This window comes from Ascaphus truei, assembly GCF_040206685.1.
Source record: "Ascaphus truei isolate aAscTru1 chromosome 2 unlocalized genomic scaffold, aAscTru1.hap1 SUPER_2_unloc_1, whole genome shotgun sequence".
NCBI classification, from domain to species: domain Eukaryota; kingdom Metazoa; phylum Chordata; class Amphibia; order Anura; family Ascaphidae; genus Ascaphus; species Ascaphus truei.
This window is the reverse complement of record NW_027453815.1, coordinates 116,616-137,056: the sequence shown is the minus strand read 5'-3', so window position 1 is coordinate 137,056 and position 20,441 is coordinate 116,616. Positions and strand designations below refer to the sequence as shown.

The 20,441-nt window shown below is 45.6% G+C and overlaps 1 protein-coding gene across 4 annotated transcripts in view; it reads right to left on the bottom strand.

The window, feature by feature from the left end:
• Positions 1-20,441, bottom strand: part of LOC142473256 (uncharacterized) — a 110,354-nt gene that overhangs the window by 34,784 nt on the left and 55,129 nt on the right. The window contains exons 2-3 of one of the 4 annotated variants that reach the window (XM_075580446.1): positions 6,962-7,146; positions 6,747-6,871 (exon numbers count right to left, since the gene is read on the bottom strand). In XM_075580446.1, the coding sequence (XP_075436561.1) occupies positions 6,747-6,810 (64 nt within the window). In that variant the 5' untranslated portion in view covers positions 6,811-6,871; positions 6,962-7,146. Of the gene's footprint in view, positions 1-6,746; positions 6,872-6,961; positions 7,147-20,441 lie in introns of those variants that run through there. The other 3 variants (XM_075580447.1, XM_075580445.1, XM_075580448.1) reach the window with 3 other exon arrangements.

Below are 20,441 nucleotides of genomic sequence, written 5' to 3'. Positions count from 1 at the left end.
CTCAATATCTTCCAGAGAGACCACAGCATCTCAACGTCTTCCCGAGAGAGAGATCACAGCATCTCAACGTCTTCCAGAGAGATATCACAGCATCTCAACGTCTTCCAGAGAGATACCACAGCATCTCAACGTCTTCCAGAAAGAGATCACAGCATCTCAACGTCTTCCAGGGAGAGACCACAGCATCTCAACGTCTTTCCCCAGGGAGAGACCACAGCATCTCAACGTCTTTCCCCAGGGAGAGATCACAGCATCTCAATGTCTTTCCCCAGGGAGAGACCACAGCATCTCAACGTCTTCCCCCAGGGAGAGACCACAGCATCTCAACGTCTTCCCGGGAGAGACCACAGCATCTCAATGTCTTCCCGGGAGAGACCACAGCATCTCAATGTCTTCCCGGGAGAGACCACAGCATCTCAACGTCTTCCCGAGAGAGACCACAGTATCTCAACGTCTTGCCGAGAGAGACCACAGCATCTCAACGTCTTGCCGAGAGAGACCACAGCATCTCAACGTCATCCCGAGAGAGATCACAACATCTCAATGTCTTCCCCCAGGGAGAGACCACAGCATCAGAACGTCTTGCCAAGAGAGAGACCACAGCATTTCAACATCATCCCGAGAGAGATCACAGCATCTCAATGTCTTCGCCCAGGGAGAGACCACTGCATCTCAACGTCTTCCCCCAGGGAGAGACCACAGCATCTCAACGTCTTCCCGGGAGAGACAACAGCATCTCAACATCTTCCCGAGAGAGACCACAGCATCTCAACGTCTTCCCGAGAGAGACCACAGCATCTCAACGTCTTCCAGAGAGAGACCACAGCATCTCAACGTCTTTCCCCAGGGAGAGACCACAGCATCTCAACGTCTTCTCGGGAGAGACCACAGCATCTCAACGTCTTCCCGGGAGAGACCACAGCATCTCAATGTCTTCCCGGAAGAGACCACAGCATCTCAACGTCTTCCAGAGACAGACCACAGCATCTCAACGTCTTCCAGGGAGAGACAACAGCATCTCAACGTCTTCCAGAGAGAGATCACAGCATCTCAACGTCTTTCCCCAGGGAGAGATCACAGCATCTCAACGTCTTCCAGAGAGAGACCACAGCATCTCAACGTCTTCCAGAGAGAGATCACAGCATCTCAACGTCTTCCAGAGAGAGATCACAGCATCTCAACGTCTTCCAGAGAGAGATCACAGCATCTCAACGTCTTCCAGAGAGAGATCACAGCATCTCAACGTCTTCCAGAGAGAGATCACAGCATCTCAACGTCTTCCAGAGAGAGATCACAGCATCTCAACGTCTTCCAGGGAGAGATCACAGCATCTCAACGTCTTCCCGGGAGAGATCACAGCATAACAATGTCTTCCCCCAGGGAGAGACCACAGCATCTCAATGTCTTCCAGAGAGACCACAGCATCTCAACGTCTTCCCGAAAGAGAGATCACAGCATCTCAACGTCTTCCAGAGAGATATCACAGCATTTCAACGTCTTCCAGAGAGATACCACAGCATCTCAACGTCTTCCAGAAAGAGATCACAGCATCTCAACGTCTTCCAGGGAGAGACCACAGCATCTCAACGTCTTTCCCCAGGGAGAGACCACAGCATCTCAACGTCTTTCCCCAGGGAGAGATCACAGCATCTCAATGTCTTTCCCCAGGGAGAGACCACAGCATCTCAACGTCTTTCCCCAGGGAGAGACCACAGCATCTCAACGTCTTTGCCCAGGGAGAGACCACAGCATCTCAACGTCTTCCCCAGGGAGAGACCACAGCATCTCAACGTCTTCCCCCAAGGGAGAGACCACAGCATCTCAACGTCTTCCCCCAGGGAGAGACCACAGCATCTCAACGTCTTCCCGGGAGAGACCACAGCATCTCAATGTCTTCCCGGGAGAGACCACAGCATCTCAATGTCTTCCCGGGAGAGACCACAGCATCTCAACGTCTTCCCGAGAGAGACCACAGTATCTCAACGTCTTGCCGAGAGAGACCACAGCATCTCAACGTCTTGCCGAGAGAGACCACAGCATCTCAACGTCATCCCGAGAGAGATCACAACATCTCAATGTCTTCCCCCAGGGAGAGACCACAGCATCAGAATGTCTTGCCAAGAGAGAGACCACAGCATTTCAACATCATCCCGAGAGAGATCACAGCATCTCAATGTCTTCGCCCAGGGAGAGACCACTGCATCTCAACGTCTTCCCCCAGGGAGAGACCACAGCATCTCAACGTCTTCCCGGGAGAGACAACAGCATCTCAACGTCTTCCCGAGAGAGACCACAGCATCTCAACGTCTTCCCGAGAGAGACCACAGCATCTCAACGTCTTCCAGAGAGAGACCACAGCATCTCAACGTCTTTCCCCAGGGAGAGACCACAGCATCTCAACGTCTTCCCGGGAGAGATCACAGCATCTCAACGTCTTCCAGAGAGAGATCACAGCATCTCAATGTCTTTCCCCAGGGAGAGACCACAGCATCTCAACGTCTTCTCGGGAGAGACCACAGCATCTCAACGTCTTCCCGGGAGAGACCACAGCACCTCAATGTCTTCCCGGAAGAGACCACAGCATCTCAACGTCTTCCAGAGACAGACCACAGCATCTCAACGTCTTCCAGGGAGAGACAACAGCATCTCAACGTCTTCCAGAGAGAGATCACAGCATCTCAACGTCTTTCCCCAGGGAGAGATCACAGCATCTCAACGTCTTCCAGAGAGAGACCACAGCATCTCAACGTCTTCCAGAGAGAGATCACAGCATCTCAACGTCTTCCAGAGAGAGATCACAGCATCTCAACGTCTTCCAGAGAGATCACAGCATCTCAACATCTTCCAGAGAGAGATCACAGCATCTCAACGTCTTCCAGAGAGAGATCACAGCATCTCAACGTCTTCCAGAGAGAGATCACAGCATCTCAACGTCTTCCAGAGAGAGATCACAGCATCTCAACGTCTTCCAGAGAGAGATCACAGCATCTCAACGTCTTCCAGGGAGAGATCACAGCATCTCAACGTCTTCCCGGGAGAGATCACAGCATCACAATGTCTTCCCCCAGGGAGAGACCACAGCATCTCAATGTCTTCCAGAGAGACCACAGCATCTCAACGTCTTCCCGAGAGAGAGATCACAGCATCTCAACGTCTTCCAGAGAGATATCACAGCATCTCAACGTCTTCCAGAGAGATACCACAGCATCTCAACGTCTTCCAGAAAGAGATCACAGCATCTCAACGTCTTCCAGGGAGAGACCACAGCATCTCAACGTCTTTCCCCAGGGAGAGATCACAGCATCTCAACGTCTTTCCCCAGGGAGAGACCACAGCATCTCAATGTCTTTCCCCAGGGAGAGACCACAGCATCTCAACGTCTTTCCCCAGGGAGAGACCACAGCATCTCAACGTCTTCCCCCAGGGAGAGACCACAGCATCTCAACGTCTTCCCCCAGGGAGAGACCACAGCATCTCAACGTCTTCCCGGGAGAGACCACAGCATCTCAATGTCTTCCCGGGAGAGACCACAGCATCTCAATGTCTTCCCGGGAGAAACCACAGCATCTCAACGTCTTCCCGAGAGAGACCACAGCATCTCAACGTCTTGCCGAGAGAGACCACAGCATCTCAACGTCATCCCGAGAGAGATCACAACATCTCAATGTCTTCCCCCAGGGAGAGACCACAGCATCAGAACGTCTTGCCAAGAGAGAGACCACAGCATCTCAACATCATCCCGAGAGAGATCACAGCATCTCAATGTCTTCGCCCAGGGAGAGACCACTGCATCTCAACGTCTTCCCCCAGGGAGAAACCACAGCATCTCAACGTCTTCCCGGGAGAGACAACAGCATCTCAACGTCTTCCCGAGAGAGACCACAGCATCTCAACGTCTTCCCGAGAGAGACCACAGCATCTCAACGTCTTCCAGAGAGAGACCACAGCATCTCAACGTCTTTCCCCAGGGAGAGACCACAGCATCTCAACGTCTTCCCGGGAGAGATCACAGCATCTCAACGTCTTCCAGAGGGAGATCACAGCATCTCAATGTCTTTCCCCAGAGAGAGATCACAGCATCCCAACGTCTTCCAGAGAGAGATCACAGCATCTCAACGTCTTCCAGAGAGAGATCACAGCATCTCAACGTCTTCCAGAGAGAGATCACAGCATCTCAACGTCTTCCAGAGAGAAATCACAGCATCTCAACGTCTTCCAGAGAGAGATCACAGCATCTCAACGTCTTCCAGAGAGAGATCACAGCATCTCAACGTCTTTCCCCAGGGAGAGACCACAGCATCTCAACGTCTTCCAGAGAGAGATCACAGCATCTCAACGTCTTCCAGAGAGAGATCACAGCATCTCAACGTCTTCCAGAGAGAGATCACAGCATCTCAACGTCTTCCAGAGAGAGATCACAGCATCTCAACGTCTTCCAGAGAGAGATCACAGCATCTCAACGTCTTCCAGAGAGAGATCACAGCATCTCAACGTCTTCCAGAGAGAGATCACAGCATCTCAACGTCTTCCAGAGAGAGATCACAGCATCTCAACGTCTTCCAGAGAGAGATCACAGCATCTCAACGTCTTCCAGGGAGAGATCACAGCATCTCAACGTCTTCCCGGGAGAGATCACAGCATCACAATGTCTTCCCCCAGGGAGAGACCACAGCATCTCAATGTCTTCCAGAGAGACCACAGCATCTCAACGTCTTCCCGAGAGAGAGATCACAGCATCTCAACGTCTTCCAGAGAGATATCACAGCATCTCAACGTCTTCCAGAGAGATACCACAGCATCTCAACGTCTTCCAGAAAGAGATCACAGCATCTCAACGTCTTCCAGGGAGAGACCACAGCATCTCAACGTCTTTCCCCAGGGAGAGATCACAGCATCTCAACGTCTTTCCCCAGGGAGAGACCACAGCATCTCAACGTCTTTCCCCAGGGAGAGACCACAGCATCTCAACGTCTTTCCCCAGGGAGAGACCACAGCATCTCAACGTCTTCCCCCAGGGAGAGACCACAGCATCTCAACGTCTTCCCCCAGGGAGAGACCACAGCATCTCAACGTCTTCCCCCAGGGAGAGACCACAGCATCTCAACGTCTTCCCGGGAGAGACCACAGCATCTCAATGTCTTCCCGGGAGAGACCACAGCATCTCAATGTCTTCCCGGGAGAGACCACAGCATCTCAACATCTTCCCGAGAGAGACCACAGCATCTCAACGTCTTGCCGAGAGAGACCACAGCATCTCAACGTCTTGCCGAGAGAGACCACAGCATCTCAACGTCATCCCGAGAGAGATCACAACATCTCAATGTCTTCCCCCAGGGAGAGACCACAGCATCAGAACGTCTTGCCAAGAGAGAGACCACAGCATCTCAACATCATCCCGAGAGAGATCACAGCATCTCAATGTCTTCGCCCAGGGAGAGATCACAGCATCTCAACGTCTTCCCGAGAGAGAGATCACAGCATCTCAACGTCTTCCAGAGAGAAATCACAGCATCTCAACGTCTTCCAAGGAGAGACCACAGCATCTCAACGTCTTTGCCCAGGGAGAGATCACAGCATCTCAACGTCTTTCCCCAGGGAGAGACCACAGCATCTCAACGTCTTTGCCCAGGGAGAGACCACAGCATCTCAACGTCTTCCCCCAGGGAGAGACCACAGCATCTCAACGTCTTCCAGAGAGAGACCACAGCATCTTAACGTCTTCCAGAGAGAGACCAAAGCATCTCAACGTCTTCCCGAGAGAGATCACAGCATCTCAACATCTTCCCGAGAGAGATCACAGCATCTCAACGTCTTTCCCCAGGGAGAGATCACAGCATCTCAATGTCTTCCCGGGAGAGATGACAGCATCTCAACGTCTTCCCGGGAGAGATCACAGCATCTCAATGTCTTCCAGAGAGATACCACAGCATCTCAAAGTCTTTCCCCAGGGAGAGATCACAGCATCTCAACGTCTTCCAGAGAGAGATCACAGCATCTCAACGTCTTCCAGAGAGAGAGCTCTGCTCATAGCTCAGACACGGGCTTACAACCGGCCAATGGGAAGGCCATATTTCGAAACAAAGAGCCCTCGCCCTGGTGCAAAACAACCTGCGGGGGGAGGCAGGGGGTGTCCACCCAGTCAATTGTCCTGGCCGGATGACCCCCTCCTCCCCCATGGAGGGGGGCCCTGGGCAGCACAGGGGGTGGCTGTGGGCAGCACGGGGTGGGGGCTGTGGGCAGCACGGGGTGGGGGCTGTGGGCAGCACGGAGGTGCTCTGGGAAGCCCTCTCCATCACAATGCCCAAACCATTTTTTTGTCCCAGGCCAAATACAAGTGGGTTCTATGTAAGGGATCCCCCTCTGTGAAATAGGTGGGCCAAGGTCATTTAACCCTGGGAAAATAACTCCCGAATAAGAACTTCAGCCTGGTTATATTGTCAGGGTCCTCAGTCCCACACAACGTTACATGTCACACATCAAGCTCTCGTCATGTTCACCTCCACTCCAGACTAATATGGAACAATGACGGGGCCATGCAAGAGGCGGGGACTGTGTGTGTGTGTGTGTAGGACAGATATAAACTGGATGGAAGGTGTGCGGCTGCATGAAACGACTCCTGTAAGTCGCACACTCTCTGTATAACACATAACCCTTCTCAGTGTACCATCCAAACCACATTATTTAAGGAACGTGGCTCACAAATCTAGAAGAACCTTAACTGGATGTTCCCAGCGCGTCCAACATACCAAAGAAGAAGAGGTCCAGGTCGAATTCTCCATCATCCCGACCATGTAAAGACCCCTCTGCCATCGTCCCGGGGGTCCCGCCTCCGAGCACAGCCAGGCCGCAGTCATCAAATACTCCCACGCCACTGAAAGGGTTAAATACACAACACTTTTACACACACGAGCTGTCCCTTACACTTCAAGGGTCACCCATCCACCGTCAACATAACACATACCATCCAGTCCCAAAATACCAGTGGCCAGTCTCACTGCGAGCAATCTACAGAAACACAGAGCGGTCATCTCCCTGCAGGACACACAGAGCGGTCATCTCACTGCCAGAAATACAGGAGCGGTCATCTCCCTGCAGGACACACAGAGCGGTCATCTCACTGCCAGAAACACAGGAGCGGTCATCTCCCTGCAGGACACACAGAGCTGTCATCTCACTGCAGGACACACAGAGTGGTCATCTCACTGCCAGAAACACAGGAGCGGTCATCTCACTGCAGGACACAGAGCACTCATCTCACTGCCAGGACACACATACTGTCATCTTACAGCTAGGACACAGTGGTCATCTCACTGCAGGACACACAGAGTGGTCACCTCACTACTGGGACACATAGAGCGGTCATCTCCCTGCAGGACACACAGAGCGGTCATCTCACTGCCAGGACACACAGAGCGGTCATCTCCCTACAGGACACACAGAGCGGTTATCTCACTGCCAGGACACACATATGGTCATCTCCCTGCAGGACACACAAAGCGGTCATCTCACTGCCAGAAACACAGGAGCGGTCATCTCACTGCAGGACACACAAAATGGTAACCTCACAGCCAGGACATAAAGAGCGGTCATCTCACAGTCAGGACACACATATGGTCATTTCACTGCAGGACACACAGAGCGGTCATCTCACTGTAAGAACACACAGAGCGCTCATCTCACTGCCAGGACACACATACTGTCATCTTACAGCCAGGACACAGCGGTCATCTCACTGCAGGACACACAGAGCGGTCACCTCACTACTGGGACACACAGAGCGGTCATCTCACTGCCAGGACACACAGAGCGGTCATCTCACTGCCAGGACACAGAGCGCTCATCTCACTGCAGGACACAGAGCGCTCATCTCACTGCCAGGACACACAGAGCAGTCATCTCACTGCAGGACACACAGAGCAGTCATCTCACTGCAGGACACAGAGCGCTCATCTCACTGCCAGGACACACATACTGTCATCTTACAGCCAGGACACAGCGGTCATCTCACTGCAGGACACACAGAGCGGTCACCTCACTACTGGGACACACAGAGCGGTCATCTCACTGCCAGGACACACAGAGCGGTCACCTCACTACTGGGACACACATACTGTATTCTAATAACTGTGTGTGTGCCAGTTTAACTTGAGTATTTTGGTGTGTTGCATTATTTATTCTGTGTATCCATATTTTGGGGTGTTGCATTATTTATTCTGTGTATCCATATTTTGGTGTGTTGCTTTATTTATTCTGTGTATCCATATTTTGGGGTGTGGCATTATTTATTCTGCGTATCCATATTTTGGTGTGTTGCTTTATTTATTCTGTGTATCCATATTTTGGTGTGTTGCATTATTTATTCTGTGTATCCATATTTTGGTGTGTTGCATTATTTATTCTGTGTATCCATATTTTGGGGTGTTGCATTATTTATTCTGTGTATCCATATTTTGGTGTGTTGCATTATTTATTCTGTGTATCCATATTTTGGGGTGTTGCATTATTTATTCTGTGTATCCATATTTTGGTGTGTTGCATTATTTATTCTGTGTATCCATATTTTGGGGTGTTGCATTATTTATTCTGTGTATCCATATTTTGGTGTGACGCATTATTTATTCTGTGTATCCATATTTTGGGGTGTTGCATTATTTATTCTGTGTATCCATATTTTGGGGTGTGGCATTATTTATTCTGTGTATCCATATTTTGGTGTGTTGCTTTATTTATTCTGTGTATCCATATTTTGGGGTGTGGCATTATTTATTCTGCGTATCCATATTTTGGTGTGTTGCTTTATTTATTCTGTGTATCCATATTTTGGGGTGTGGCATTATTTATTCTGTGTATCCATATTTTGGTGTGTTGCATTATTTATTCTGTGTATCCATATTTTGGTGTGTTGCATTATTTATTCTGTGTATCCATATTTTGGGGTGTTGCATTATTTATTCTGTGTATCCATATTTTGGTGTGTTGCATTATTTATTCTGCGTATCCATATTTTGGGGTGTTGCATTATTTATTCTGTGTATACATATTTTGGTGTGTTGCTTTATTTATTCTGTGTATCCATATTTTGGGGTGTTGCATTATTTATTCTGTGTATCCATATTTTGGGGTGTTGCATTATTTATTCTGTGTATCCATATTTTGGTGTGACGCATTATTTATTCTGTGTATCCATATTTTGGGGTGTTGCATTATTTATTCTGTGTATTCCTATTTTGGGGTGTGGCATTATTTATTCTGTGTATCCCTATTTTGGGGTGTTGCATTATTTATTCTGTGTATTCCTATTTTAGGGTGTTGCCTCCGCTTGTTACTTCTTGAGAAAGACCCGTTGTTGGTTGAAACACGTGGGAAGTATTTCACTGTTCACCTTTGTATGTTGCACTAAATATTTTTCATCTTTACTCCACTTTGGGACCATGTTTTTTTAATTTTACTTAGAAGAGATTTGGATCGTCTTAGGTGTACCCTGGAGCCTGGTTCTTTATCTTAAATGGGACATGAACCCCTGGATTTGTTTGCACAAGGTCTTCTACATCCAGATTGTCAAAGTTAGTCCATAAAGCCGGAGAACGAGCACGTTCACACCTGGAACCCTGCATTTAGTAGATCGCACAGTCGAGACCTCAGCCCGGAGGGAGGATACTTCATCAGAGAAGAAAAGAGCAAAATTATCCCAAAGGGACAGTGAAAAGGCTTCGCCAGGCGGCAGACACGCTGCTTTGCAGAGCGACTCCATGGGGCGGAAACACTGAGCTGGTCCATTGTCCACTGTCGTGATCTCACGTGACAGGAACTCTCACTTCTTACAAGTAATTGGGGACTGGTATACGGACAAACACACAGTCCCCTATATACAGACAAACACACAGTCCCATATATACGGACAAACACACAGTCCCATATATACGGACAAACACACAGTCCCATATATACGGACACACAGTCACATATATACGGACAAACACACAGTCCCATATATACGGACACACAGTCACATATATGGACAATCACAGAGTCACATACAGTTGTGTGAAAAAGAAAGTACAGCCTCTTTGAATTCCATGGTTTTACATATCAGGATGTAACAGGGGATTTATCCCTGTTCTGTAAATGTGCCTCTAATCCAGCAGTGTGGTGGTTAACTGCTGGTAGTCAATTAACCAACACCACCTAGCTGATTAGGTTTGTTAGAAAAGCCTGCCTTTGAGACAGGAAGGGAGATTTCCTGAGTCTCACAAGTTGTGGGACTGACCATAGGATGATGTCTTGAGCCTGCCAGAAGAAATGCACGCTGCTTGCAAGACACAGGGGAAAGCAATTCTAAACCTGAATGCTGATATAGCCTGAGGAAAAGGCAGCAACACAGGAACAGAGAAGACTTTCCCTACAACTACAAGAAACAGATAAGACTTTCCTTTGTAAGACTTTTTGTATATCTGCACATATCAAGATATATGTTTGGGGCTGGGAGACATGCTAATCTAAAGGGAGTTGTGGACTGCATAGGTTTCACTAGAAATACTCCCAAGTGGAACAGAAGCTTTGTTTGACCCCTTATTTGCATATGTTTGGATGATTTTCTTATGTTAAAGAAACAGGCGCAATAAAAGCCTTATTTAATTTCACCTTAACAAGTCTCCCTTGCATACCTCTGCGCATGTCCTCCTACATATGGTGTCAGAAGTGGGATTGAGGTGGCCCTTGAAGTTAAAAGGGGCCCCGGAGTTTGCCTGTGAATTTTTTTGTGCTTTTTGCCTACAAACAGTCTGAGCAACATAAACAAAGAACTCATGCAGCAGAGACCAGAATTAAAGGGATACACATCCAAGCAGGAAATCTACACTGCACTGAAAGCAACAAAACCACAGACGGACTCTTTTCCCCAATCCCAAGAGGAGAGAGAGAGAGAGAGACTGCTGAAGCAGGTAAACCTTACTTGCCTATCACAATAAAGTGTAATATGGTCATTGAAATATGTTTTTTTCCTTCCAGACGTAGTCAGGGTTCAAGAAGTAAGTTAGCCCTTAAAAGGGATAGGCGTTTGTTGTTTTCAAATGTTTCGCTGAAGCAGTGAATACAGATGGTGACCCACGAGCGGTACTGATTCTGCAAGTAAAGGCTGCCACACCGCATAGGACTACCAGCTGTGAATGGAGTATATGCAGAAAAGTGTGAAAATTGATGCAAGACTGTGCTGAAGCAGGGGAATTTTCAGTAAACAAGTGCTGAGGGTAGAATTGCCCTACTGGGGAAAAAGGAATTGCTGAGTGATGAGTAGCCCTGCCGGGAGTGAAAAATATTCCACTGCAAAGAATATATATTTTTTTCTGCAAGTAAAGTCTGTCTATGTATCTTGGGAGTAAAACAGGCACCCAAAGTGTGAAGAGTGAATGCCATAATACCCAAAGTTGAGACTGAAAATTACTGAACTCAAGCAGAAAACCACATTATTTGGCTGAAGCGGAGGGATTGCACCTAACAAGTAAATGGTGTAAAGCAAACAGAATTTTTATACCTAGCAACTGCACATCCAGTATACCTAATGAGAGAGAATGCATGCACAGTACTGCTGATATTATAAAACTTACCCAAGGAAAGAAAAAAGTCCACAGAGATGCCTATGAGAGCTACGACCTCTACAAACAAAATATGCTCACCTGTAGGACTACCACAATTGGGGGTTCTAGCAAATACAGCGGCAACAGCTGCAATAGCGCCTCCTGAGGCCAGGAAGAAAATTACACCTGATAACCCCAAAATGGAGGATAAGATGCAGCGTTCCTGTAATGAACTCTACCACACAGAAGAGTGGCCCTTCCAGTCCAATCTCTTACATCTCTTACAGGGAACCCGAACCGAGTCACACCCACAAAACACCCCAAGAATGGAGGGGGTGCCTGAACTCGGCACGAACCGAAAAGACCGCTCTCTATGATGACAAATATGATCGGCAGGAGAAAGAGCGGGAGCAGCAGATTACCAAATATTTCTGTCAGCTAACGCAACTGCAAGAAAAGCCTGGCGTATACAATGAAGCCGCTGAAGTATCAAATAAAGAAGGAGACCCCAGTATTCCTGATGGGACGTAGTCATCCAAAACAAAAAGGCGGAAAAAGAAAAAGCGGTTCTTCACTTACCGTGGAAGGAACAGGCACGTCCGCAGATCCTGTGGCGGAAAAGGGGGACCGAGATGCCCTGCAGCCTAGAGAAAATTGAGAACTCGTCCCGCGGATAACCGAATATCCAGAGGGCCCAAGGCAGAAGTCGTGTACCACAAAGAAGTGTCTGTCCGGTGCCAACAGTCAGGAACCCTCAACCAACCATCCCAGGGAAGCGGAGCCGGAACCAGTGAGTGTCGATTCCTTGATCAGCCCTGAAGATGCCCTGAAAAATGCCAGGCATGACTGTGATATGCTCCGTGAACAATTGAAACAAAAGAAAGATGATTACACAGAGCTAGTGAAAAATAACGTGAAGCTACAGGAATATGTGCTCGCAATGTACTCTGCAGCCAGGACAGAATTGGACGATCTCAAGACTGAGCTAGATACTGCAAACGCTACTATTACCGACATGGATGGAAAGCAGAGCCAATCTGATAAAATGATGGCTAAGCTGAAGCGGAAGTATGAGTAGGCACTGAAGGAGATGACAGTCTTTCAGCAAGAGGTTCACACTCTTCGCGTAGAGCTGAATGCCTCACAACAGGCGGTCAACAGTGTCCGGACATAGGTGGACGTATCTCAGAAAGAGGTTCATACACTCCGCAGAGCACTGGATGCCTCACATCATGAGACCAACAGCTGCCGCACAGACCTGGAAGTTTCCAGAAAAGAACTACACAGTCTCACTGAGGAGCTGGACATTTCAAAGAAAACTATCCTCCATCTTAACTTAGATTTCAAAGTCGCTCAGAAGGAGCTTCAGAACCTAAACCTGGAGATGGAAGTCTCACGCCAGGAGACAGCCCGCCTCCAAGCAGATGTGCAAAAATGGAAGGTTGACTGCAAGGAGGCCCTGAATAGTACAGAGACTGAAAAAAGAGAACATTTAAGATTAAAAAGAAAAAACTTAAAACTGAAAGAAGAAAATTTTAATTTGACAAACAACGTCAAGGAAAAGAATGAAAAGCTGCACGAGCTTAAAGAAATAAATACACTTTTGGAAGATGAGAAATTTGAAGCAGAGCACCGACTGCAGAACCAACTGCAAGGTCTGCGTACACACCTCCAGAAGGCCGAGGAGAAGCAGCAAACTCTGCAGGAAGACAATCTGCAGGCTGCTAAAGAAGTACAAGTGCTGCAGGAACGTCTGATGACCCATTATGTCCCCGCAAAGCAGCATGAGAAACTGAAGGCTACCCTGAGCATCACCAAAGCAACGCTAAAAGCCAAGCTTAGAACCCAGGTGTATGTAATATGAGGAGTAAACCTCGTGGTGTCCGATGCTCCACAGAGTGCACAGGATTGTTGGTGGACGTTTTTGTAAACCTGAACAAGCTTTGTATCAAATAGCTATAACTTGAAATGGCTCTTGAAAGAGACTCTTTGATAAAGTTCCAAAGCGGAACGAAACGCGTCAGAGGACTATTCTGTGATGTACAGCAACATGTCTCATTAAAGCTTATTTTTATTTTTCTATTTGACGGCTGATTCCTGTTTGCAGTGACCGCCTTTCATTCATCTTTACTATCTTAGAACCCAGGTGACTCGGCACAAAAGGGACCACAAGAAGGTCCAGAAACTGAGACAAGTAACTGTGGCCCGAGCAAAGAAATTCATAGTGCTTCACAATGCAATGAAAATGTGGGAGCAAGCTAAGAGAAAGCAAAGTGTGCAGATAAATTCCCTGAGAAGAGACTTGCAAGACGCACTCAAAAAAACAGGGATCTCTCGCGGATGAGATTACAGTTCTACAAGGACAAGTATTGACCCCGACTAAGCGTCAGTATCCCACAGCCACAAAATCCCATGAAGACAAGGGTGCAGTGAGAGCTGGGAATACCGCTCATCTGAAAGACAAGGTTGCAAAATTTGAACCACCTAAACAAGCACTAGCAAAATCTTCAGCCACCCAGCAGGCAACAAAAGAAGGTACACGTGCTGAATTAAAACAAAAAGAATCCTTAGCTGATGAAGCTGAAAAGATGGCACATTCTCTGGAAGTGGGTGTGGAATTACAACTTAATCCCAAAGAAGCTGAACTAGCAACTCCATTGAGTGAAAAAAGTGCAGAGAGACAGCTTCAAGAGCGGAAAACTCAAAGGGCTTTTAAACGCTCTGCAACTGCTGCCATACAGTCTGCCTACAATAAGACGAGCACCCGACACGAGGGAAATCTCATGACTGCGCACGCAGTAAAAAGACTATACTTGGAAAAAGTCCTCCTCGAGCGACTGAGGAGTGCTGATCTCAAGCACCTTCGGGAGGAGACACGAAAAGACTGGAGAAAGGGCTCCAATCCCAGCAGGACAGAGGGTTCTCTTCCTCCATCGATTCTCATTCAAGTCACAGAGATATCTCGAATGAGAGTGGAAGGATGGGCTTTGGCCGTGGCAAGCCCGAGCTTCCCACAAACAGGGGAGGTATGTAACAGGGGATTTATCCCTGTTCTGAAAATGTGCCTCTAATCCAGCAGTGTGGTGGTTAACTGCTGGTAGTCAATTAACCAACACCACCTGGCTGATTAGGTTTCTTAGAAAAGCCTGTCTTTGAGACAGGACGTGAGATTGTTCCTGAGTTTCACAAGTTGTGGGACTGACCATAGGAACAGATGTCTTGAGCCTGCAAGAAGAAACTGCACGCTGCTTGGAAGACACAGGGGAAAGCACTTCTAAACCTGAATGCTGATATAGCCTGAGGAAAAGGAAGCAACACAGGAACAGAGAAGACTTTCCCTCCAACTACAAGAAACAGATAAGACTTTCCTTTATAAGACTTTTGGTATATCTGCTCATTTCATGATATATGTTTGGGGCTGGGAGACATGCTAATCTAAAGGGAGTTGTGGACTGCATAGGTTTCACTAGAAATACTCCCAAGAGGAACAGAAGCTTTGTTTGACCCCTTATTTGCATATGTTTGGATGATTTTGTTATGTTAAAGTGACAGGCACAATAAAAGCCTTATTTAATTTCACATTAACAAGTCTCCCTTTCATACCTCTGCGCATGTTCCCCTACACAGGACATAATAACAATCATCTGTTCCTTAGCAGATCTTAAAAGTAGGTAAATACAAACTATTTTGAGAGAGCACGGGCGGGGGGTGGGGGGCATGGGGGGCCTATTGAGCGCGCTTCAACGCCTTTTTTTTTAACTTCCCAAGCGCTACCTGGGAGAGCGTACGTGCCCGCGCATGAGCGGGGACGCGAGTATTCACTTTGCACAAAGTAAACTCGGCAAGCGCCGCACGCTCAGGGCATGCAATGTGCAACAGTCTACCGGAGACTCTCACATCCGCTACCAGGCTAAGTGCTTCCATAATTAAAGCTGTCTCGCATGTTAATCTGGTCTGTAAGTGTTACATACGCATATAATATATATTACCTGTAACTGTTACATACGCCTATAATATATATTATCTGTAACTGTTACATACGCCTATAATATATATTACCTGTAACTGTTACATACGCCTATAATATATATTATCTGTAACTGTTACATGCGCCTATAATATATATTATCTGTAACTGTTACATACGCCTATAATATATATTATCTGTAACTGTTACATACGCCTATAATATATATTACCTGTAACTGTTACATACGCCTATAATATATATTATCTGTAACTGTTACATACGCCTATAATATATATTACCTGTAACTGTTACATACGCCTATAATATATATTATCTGTAACTGTTACATGCGCCTATAATATATATTATCTGTAACTGTTACATACGCCTATAATATATATTATCTGTAACTGTTACATACGCCTATAATATATATTACCTGTAACTGTTACATACGCCTATAATATATATTACCTGTAACTGTTACATACGCCTATAATATATATTACCTGTAACTGTTACATACGCCTATAATATATATTATCTGTAACTGTTACATACGCCTATAATATATATTACCTGTTACTGTTACATACGCCTATAATATATATTACCTGTAACTGTTACATACGCCCATAACATATATTATCTGTAACTGTTACATACGCCCATAATATATATTACCTGTAACTGTTACATACGCCTATAATATATATTATCTGTAACTGTTACATACGCCTATAATATATATTACCTGTAACTGTTACATACGCCTATAATATATATTACCTGTAACTGTTACATACGCCTATAATATATATTATCTGTAACTGTTACATGCGCCTATAATATATATTATCTGTAACTGTTACATACGCCTATAATATATATTATCTGTAACTGTTACATGCGCCTATAATATATATTACCTGTAACTGTTACATACGCCTATAATATATATTATCTGTAACTGTTACATGCGCCTATAATATATATTATCTGTAACTGTTACATACGCCTATAATATATATTACCTGTAACTGTTACATGCGCCTATAATATATATTACCTGTAACTGTTACATACGTCTATAACATATATTATCTGTAACTGTTACATACGCCTATAAAATATATTATCTGTAACTGTTACATGCGCCCATAATATATATTACCTGTAACTGTTACATACGCCTATAATATATATTATCTGTAACTGTTACATACGCCTATAATATATATTACCTGTAACTGTTACATACGCCTATAATATATATTACCTGTAACTGTTACACACGCCTATAATATATATTATCTGTAACTGTTACATACGCCTATAATATATATTATCTGTAACTGTTACATACGCCTATAATATATATTATCTGTAACTGTTACATACGCCTATAATATATTACCTGTAACTGTTACATACGCCTATAATATATATTACCTGCAACTGTTACATACGCCTATAATATATATTACCTGTAACTGTGACATACGCCTATAATATATATTACCTGTAACTGTTACATACGCCTATAATATATATTACCTGTAACTGTTACATGCGCCTATAATATATATTATCTGTTACTGTTACATGCGCCTATAATATATATTATCTGTAACTGTTACATACGCCTATAATATATATTATCTGTAACTGCTACATGCGCCTATAATATATATTATCTGTAACTGTTATATACGCCTATAATATATATTATTTGTAACTGTTACATACTCCTATAATATATATTACCTGCAACTGTTACATACGCCTATAATATATATTACCTGCAACTGTTACATACGCCTATAATATATATTACCTGCAACTGTTACATACGCCTATAATATATATTATCTGTAACTGTTACATACGCCTATAATATATATTATTTGTAACTGTTACATACTCCTATAATATATATTACCTGCAACTGTTATATACGCCTATAAAATATATTACCTGTAACTGTTACATACGCCTATAACATATTATCTGTAACTGTTACATACGCCTATAATATATATTACCTGTAACTGTTACATACGCCTATAATATATATTACCTGTAACTGTTACATGCGCCTATAATATATATTACCTGTAACTGTTACATACGCCTATAATATATATTACCTGTAACTGTTACATACGCCTATAATATATATTATCTGTAACTGTTACACACGCCTATAATATATATTATCTGTAACTGTTACATACGCCTATAATATATATTATCTGTAACTGTTACATACGCCTATAATATATATTACCTGTAACTGTTACATACGCCTATAATATATATTATCTGTAACTGTTACACACGCCTATAATATATATTATCTGTAACTGTTACATGCGCCTATAATATATATTACCTGTAACTGTTACATACGCCTATAATATATATTACCTGTAACTGTTACATACGCCTATAACATATATTACCTGTAACTGTTACATACGCCTATAATATATATTACCTGTAACTGTGCATGCAATGTCTTGTATATAATGTATAACCTGCTCACTTAATGTAACTGTGTTTGTAACCATGTATTATTTGTCATCATAACTCTGTGCCCAGGACATACGTGAGAACGAGAGGTACACTGGCGACACACTTTATTGAAGTGTGGCCAGTTCCGCAAGCCGGGAGATTTCCCGGCTTGCAAGTGGCATCCCCTCGGCGTGCCGCGCGTCACCGATGCGCGGTCACGCGTCATCGGGTGCCTGCGCCCCCTGCACGCGTGTCCGAGGGAGCCCTGGTGTCCCGCGATGTGGGGGACGGCGGCAGGGGGTTCCGGGGGACCCGGCGGACCCGGAGAGGAGAGGGGGAAGCCGCGATCGGCGGGCCTCTCCTCCGCTGCTTCGACGCGTGCCCGGCACCCTCCGGCGCGCGCCAGGTAACTGCTGCGGCCGAGAACGGGCAAATGCTCGAATAAACTCGGCCGCAGCAGTAACTCTCACTGTATTACTTCCTGTAACACATGTTATAACTCTGTGCCCAGGACATGCGTGAGAACGAGAGGTAACTCTCACTGTATTACTTCCTGTAACACGTTATAACTCTGTGCCCAGGACATGCGTGAGAACGAGAGGTAACTCTCACTGTATTACTGCCTGTAACACATGTTATAACTCTGTGCCCAGGACATGCGTGAGAACGAGAGGTAACTCTCACTGTATTACTGCCTGTAACATGTTATATCTCTGTGCCCAGGACATGCGTGAGAACGAGAGGTAACTCTCACTGTATTACTGCCTGTAACACATGTTATAACTCTGTGCCCAGGACATGCGTGAGAACGAGAGGTAACTCTCACTGTATTACTGCCTGTAACACATGTTATAACTCTGTGCCCAGGACATGCGTGAGAACGAGAGGTAACTCTCACTGTATTACTGCCTGTAACACGTTATAACTCTGTGCCCAGGACATGCGTGAGAACGAGAGGTAACTCTCACTGTATTACTTCCTGTAACACGTTATATATCTGTGCCCAGGACATGCGTGAGAACGAGAGGTAACTCTCACTGTATTACTGCCTGTTACACACGTTATAACTCTGTGCCCAGGACATACGTGAGAACGAGAGGTAACTCTCACTGTATTACTGCCTGTAACATGTTATAACTCTGTGCCCAGGACATGCGTGAGAACGAGAGGTAACTCTCACTGTATTATTTCCTGTAACACGTTATAACTTTGTGCCCAGGACATGTGTGAGAACGAGAGGTAACTCTCACTGTATTACTTCCTGTAACACATGTTATAACTCTGTGCCCAGGACATGCGTGAGAACGAGAGGTAACTCTCACTGTATTACTGCCGGTAACACACGTTATAACTCTGTGCCCAGGACATGCGTGAGAACGAGAGGTAACTCTCACTGTATTACTGCCTGCAACACACGTTATTACTCTGTGCCCAGAACATGCGTGAGAACGAGAGGTAACTCTCACTGTATTACTTCCTGTAACACATGTTATAACTCTGTGCCCAGGAGATGCGTGAGAACGAGAGGTAACTCTCACTGTATTACTGCCTGTAACACACGTTATAACTCTGTGCCCAGGACATGTGTGAGAACGAGAGGTAACTCTCACTGTATTACTGCCTGTAACACATGTTATAACTCTGTGCCCAGGACATGCGTGAGAACGAGAGGTAACTCTCACTGTATTACTTCCTGTAACACGTTATATATCTGTGCCCAGGACATGCGTGAGAACGAGAGGTAACTCTCACTGTATTACTGCCTGTTACACACGTTATAACTCTGTGCCCAGGACATGCGTGAGAACGAGAGGTAACTCTCACTGTATTACTGCCTGTAACATGTTATAACTCTGTGCCCAGGACATGCGTGAGAACGAGAGGTAACTCTCACTGTATTATTTCCTGTAACACGTTATAACTTTGTGCCCAGGACATGCGTGAGAACGAGAGGTAACTCTCACTGTATTACTTCCTGTAACACATGTTATAACTCTGTGCCCAGGATATGCGTGAGAACGAGAGGTAACTCTCACTGTATTACTGCCTGTAACACATGTTATAACTCTGTGCCCAGGACATGCGTGAGAACGAGAGGTAACTCTCACTGTATTACTGCCGGTAACACACGTTATAACTCTGTGCCCAGGACATGCGTGAGAACGAGAGGTAACTCTCACTGTATTACTGCCTGTAACACATAACTCTGTGCCCAGGACATGCGTGAGAGTGAGAGGTAACTCTCACTGTATTATTTCCTGTAACACATTATAACTTTGTGCCCAGGACATGCGTGAGAACGAGAGGTAACTCTCACTGTATTACTTCCTGTAACACATGTTATAACTCTGTGCCCAGGACATGCGTGAGAACGAGAGGTA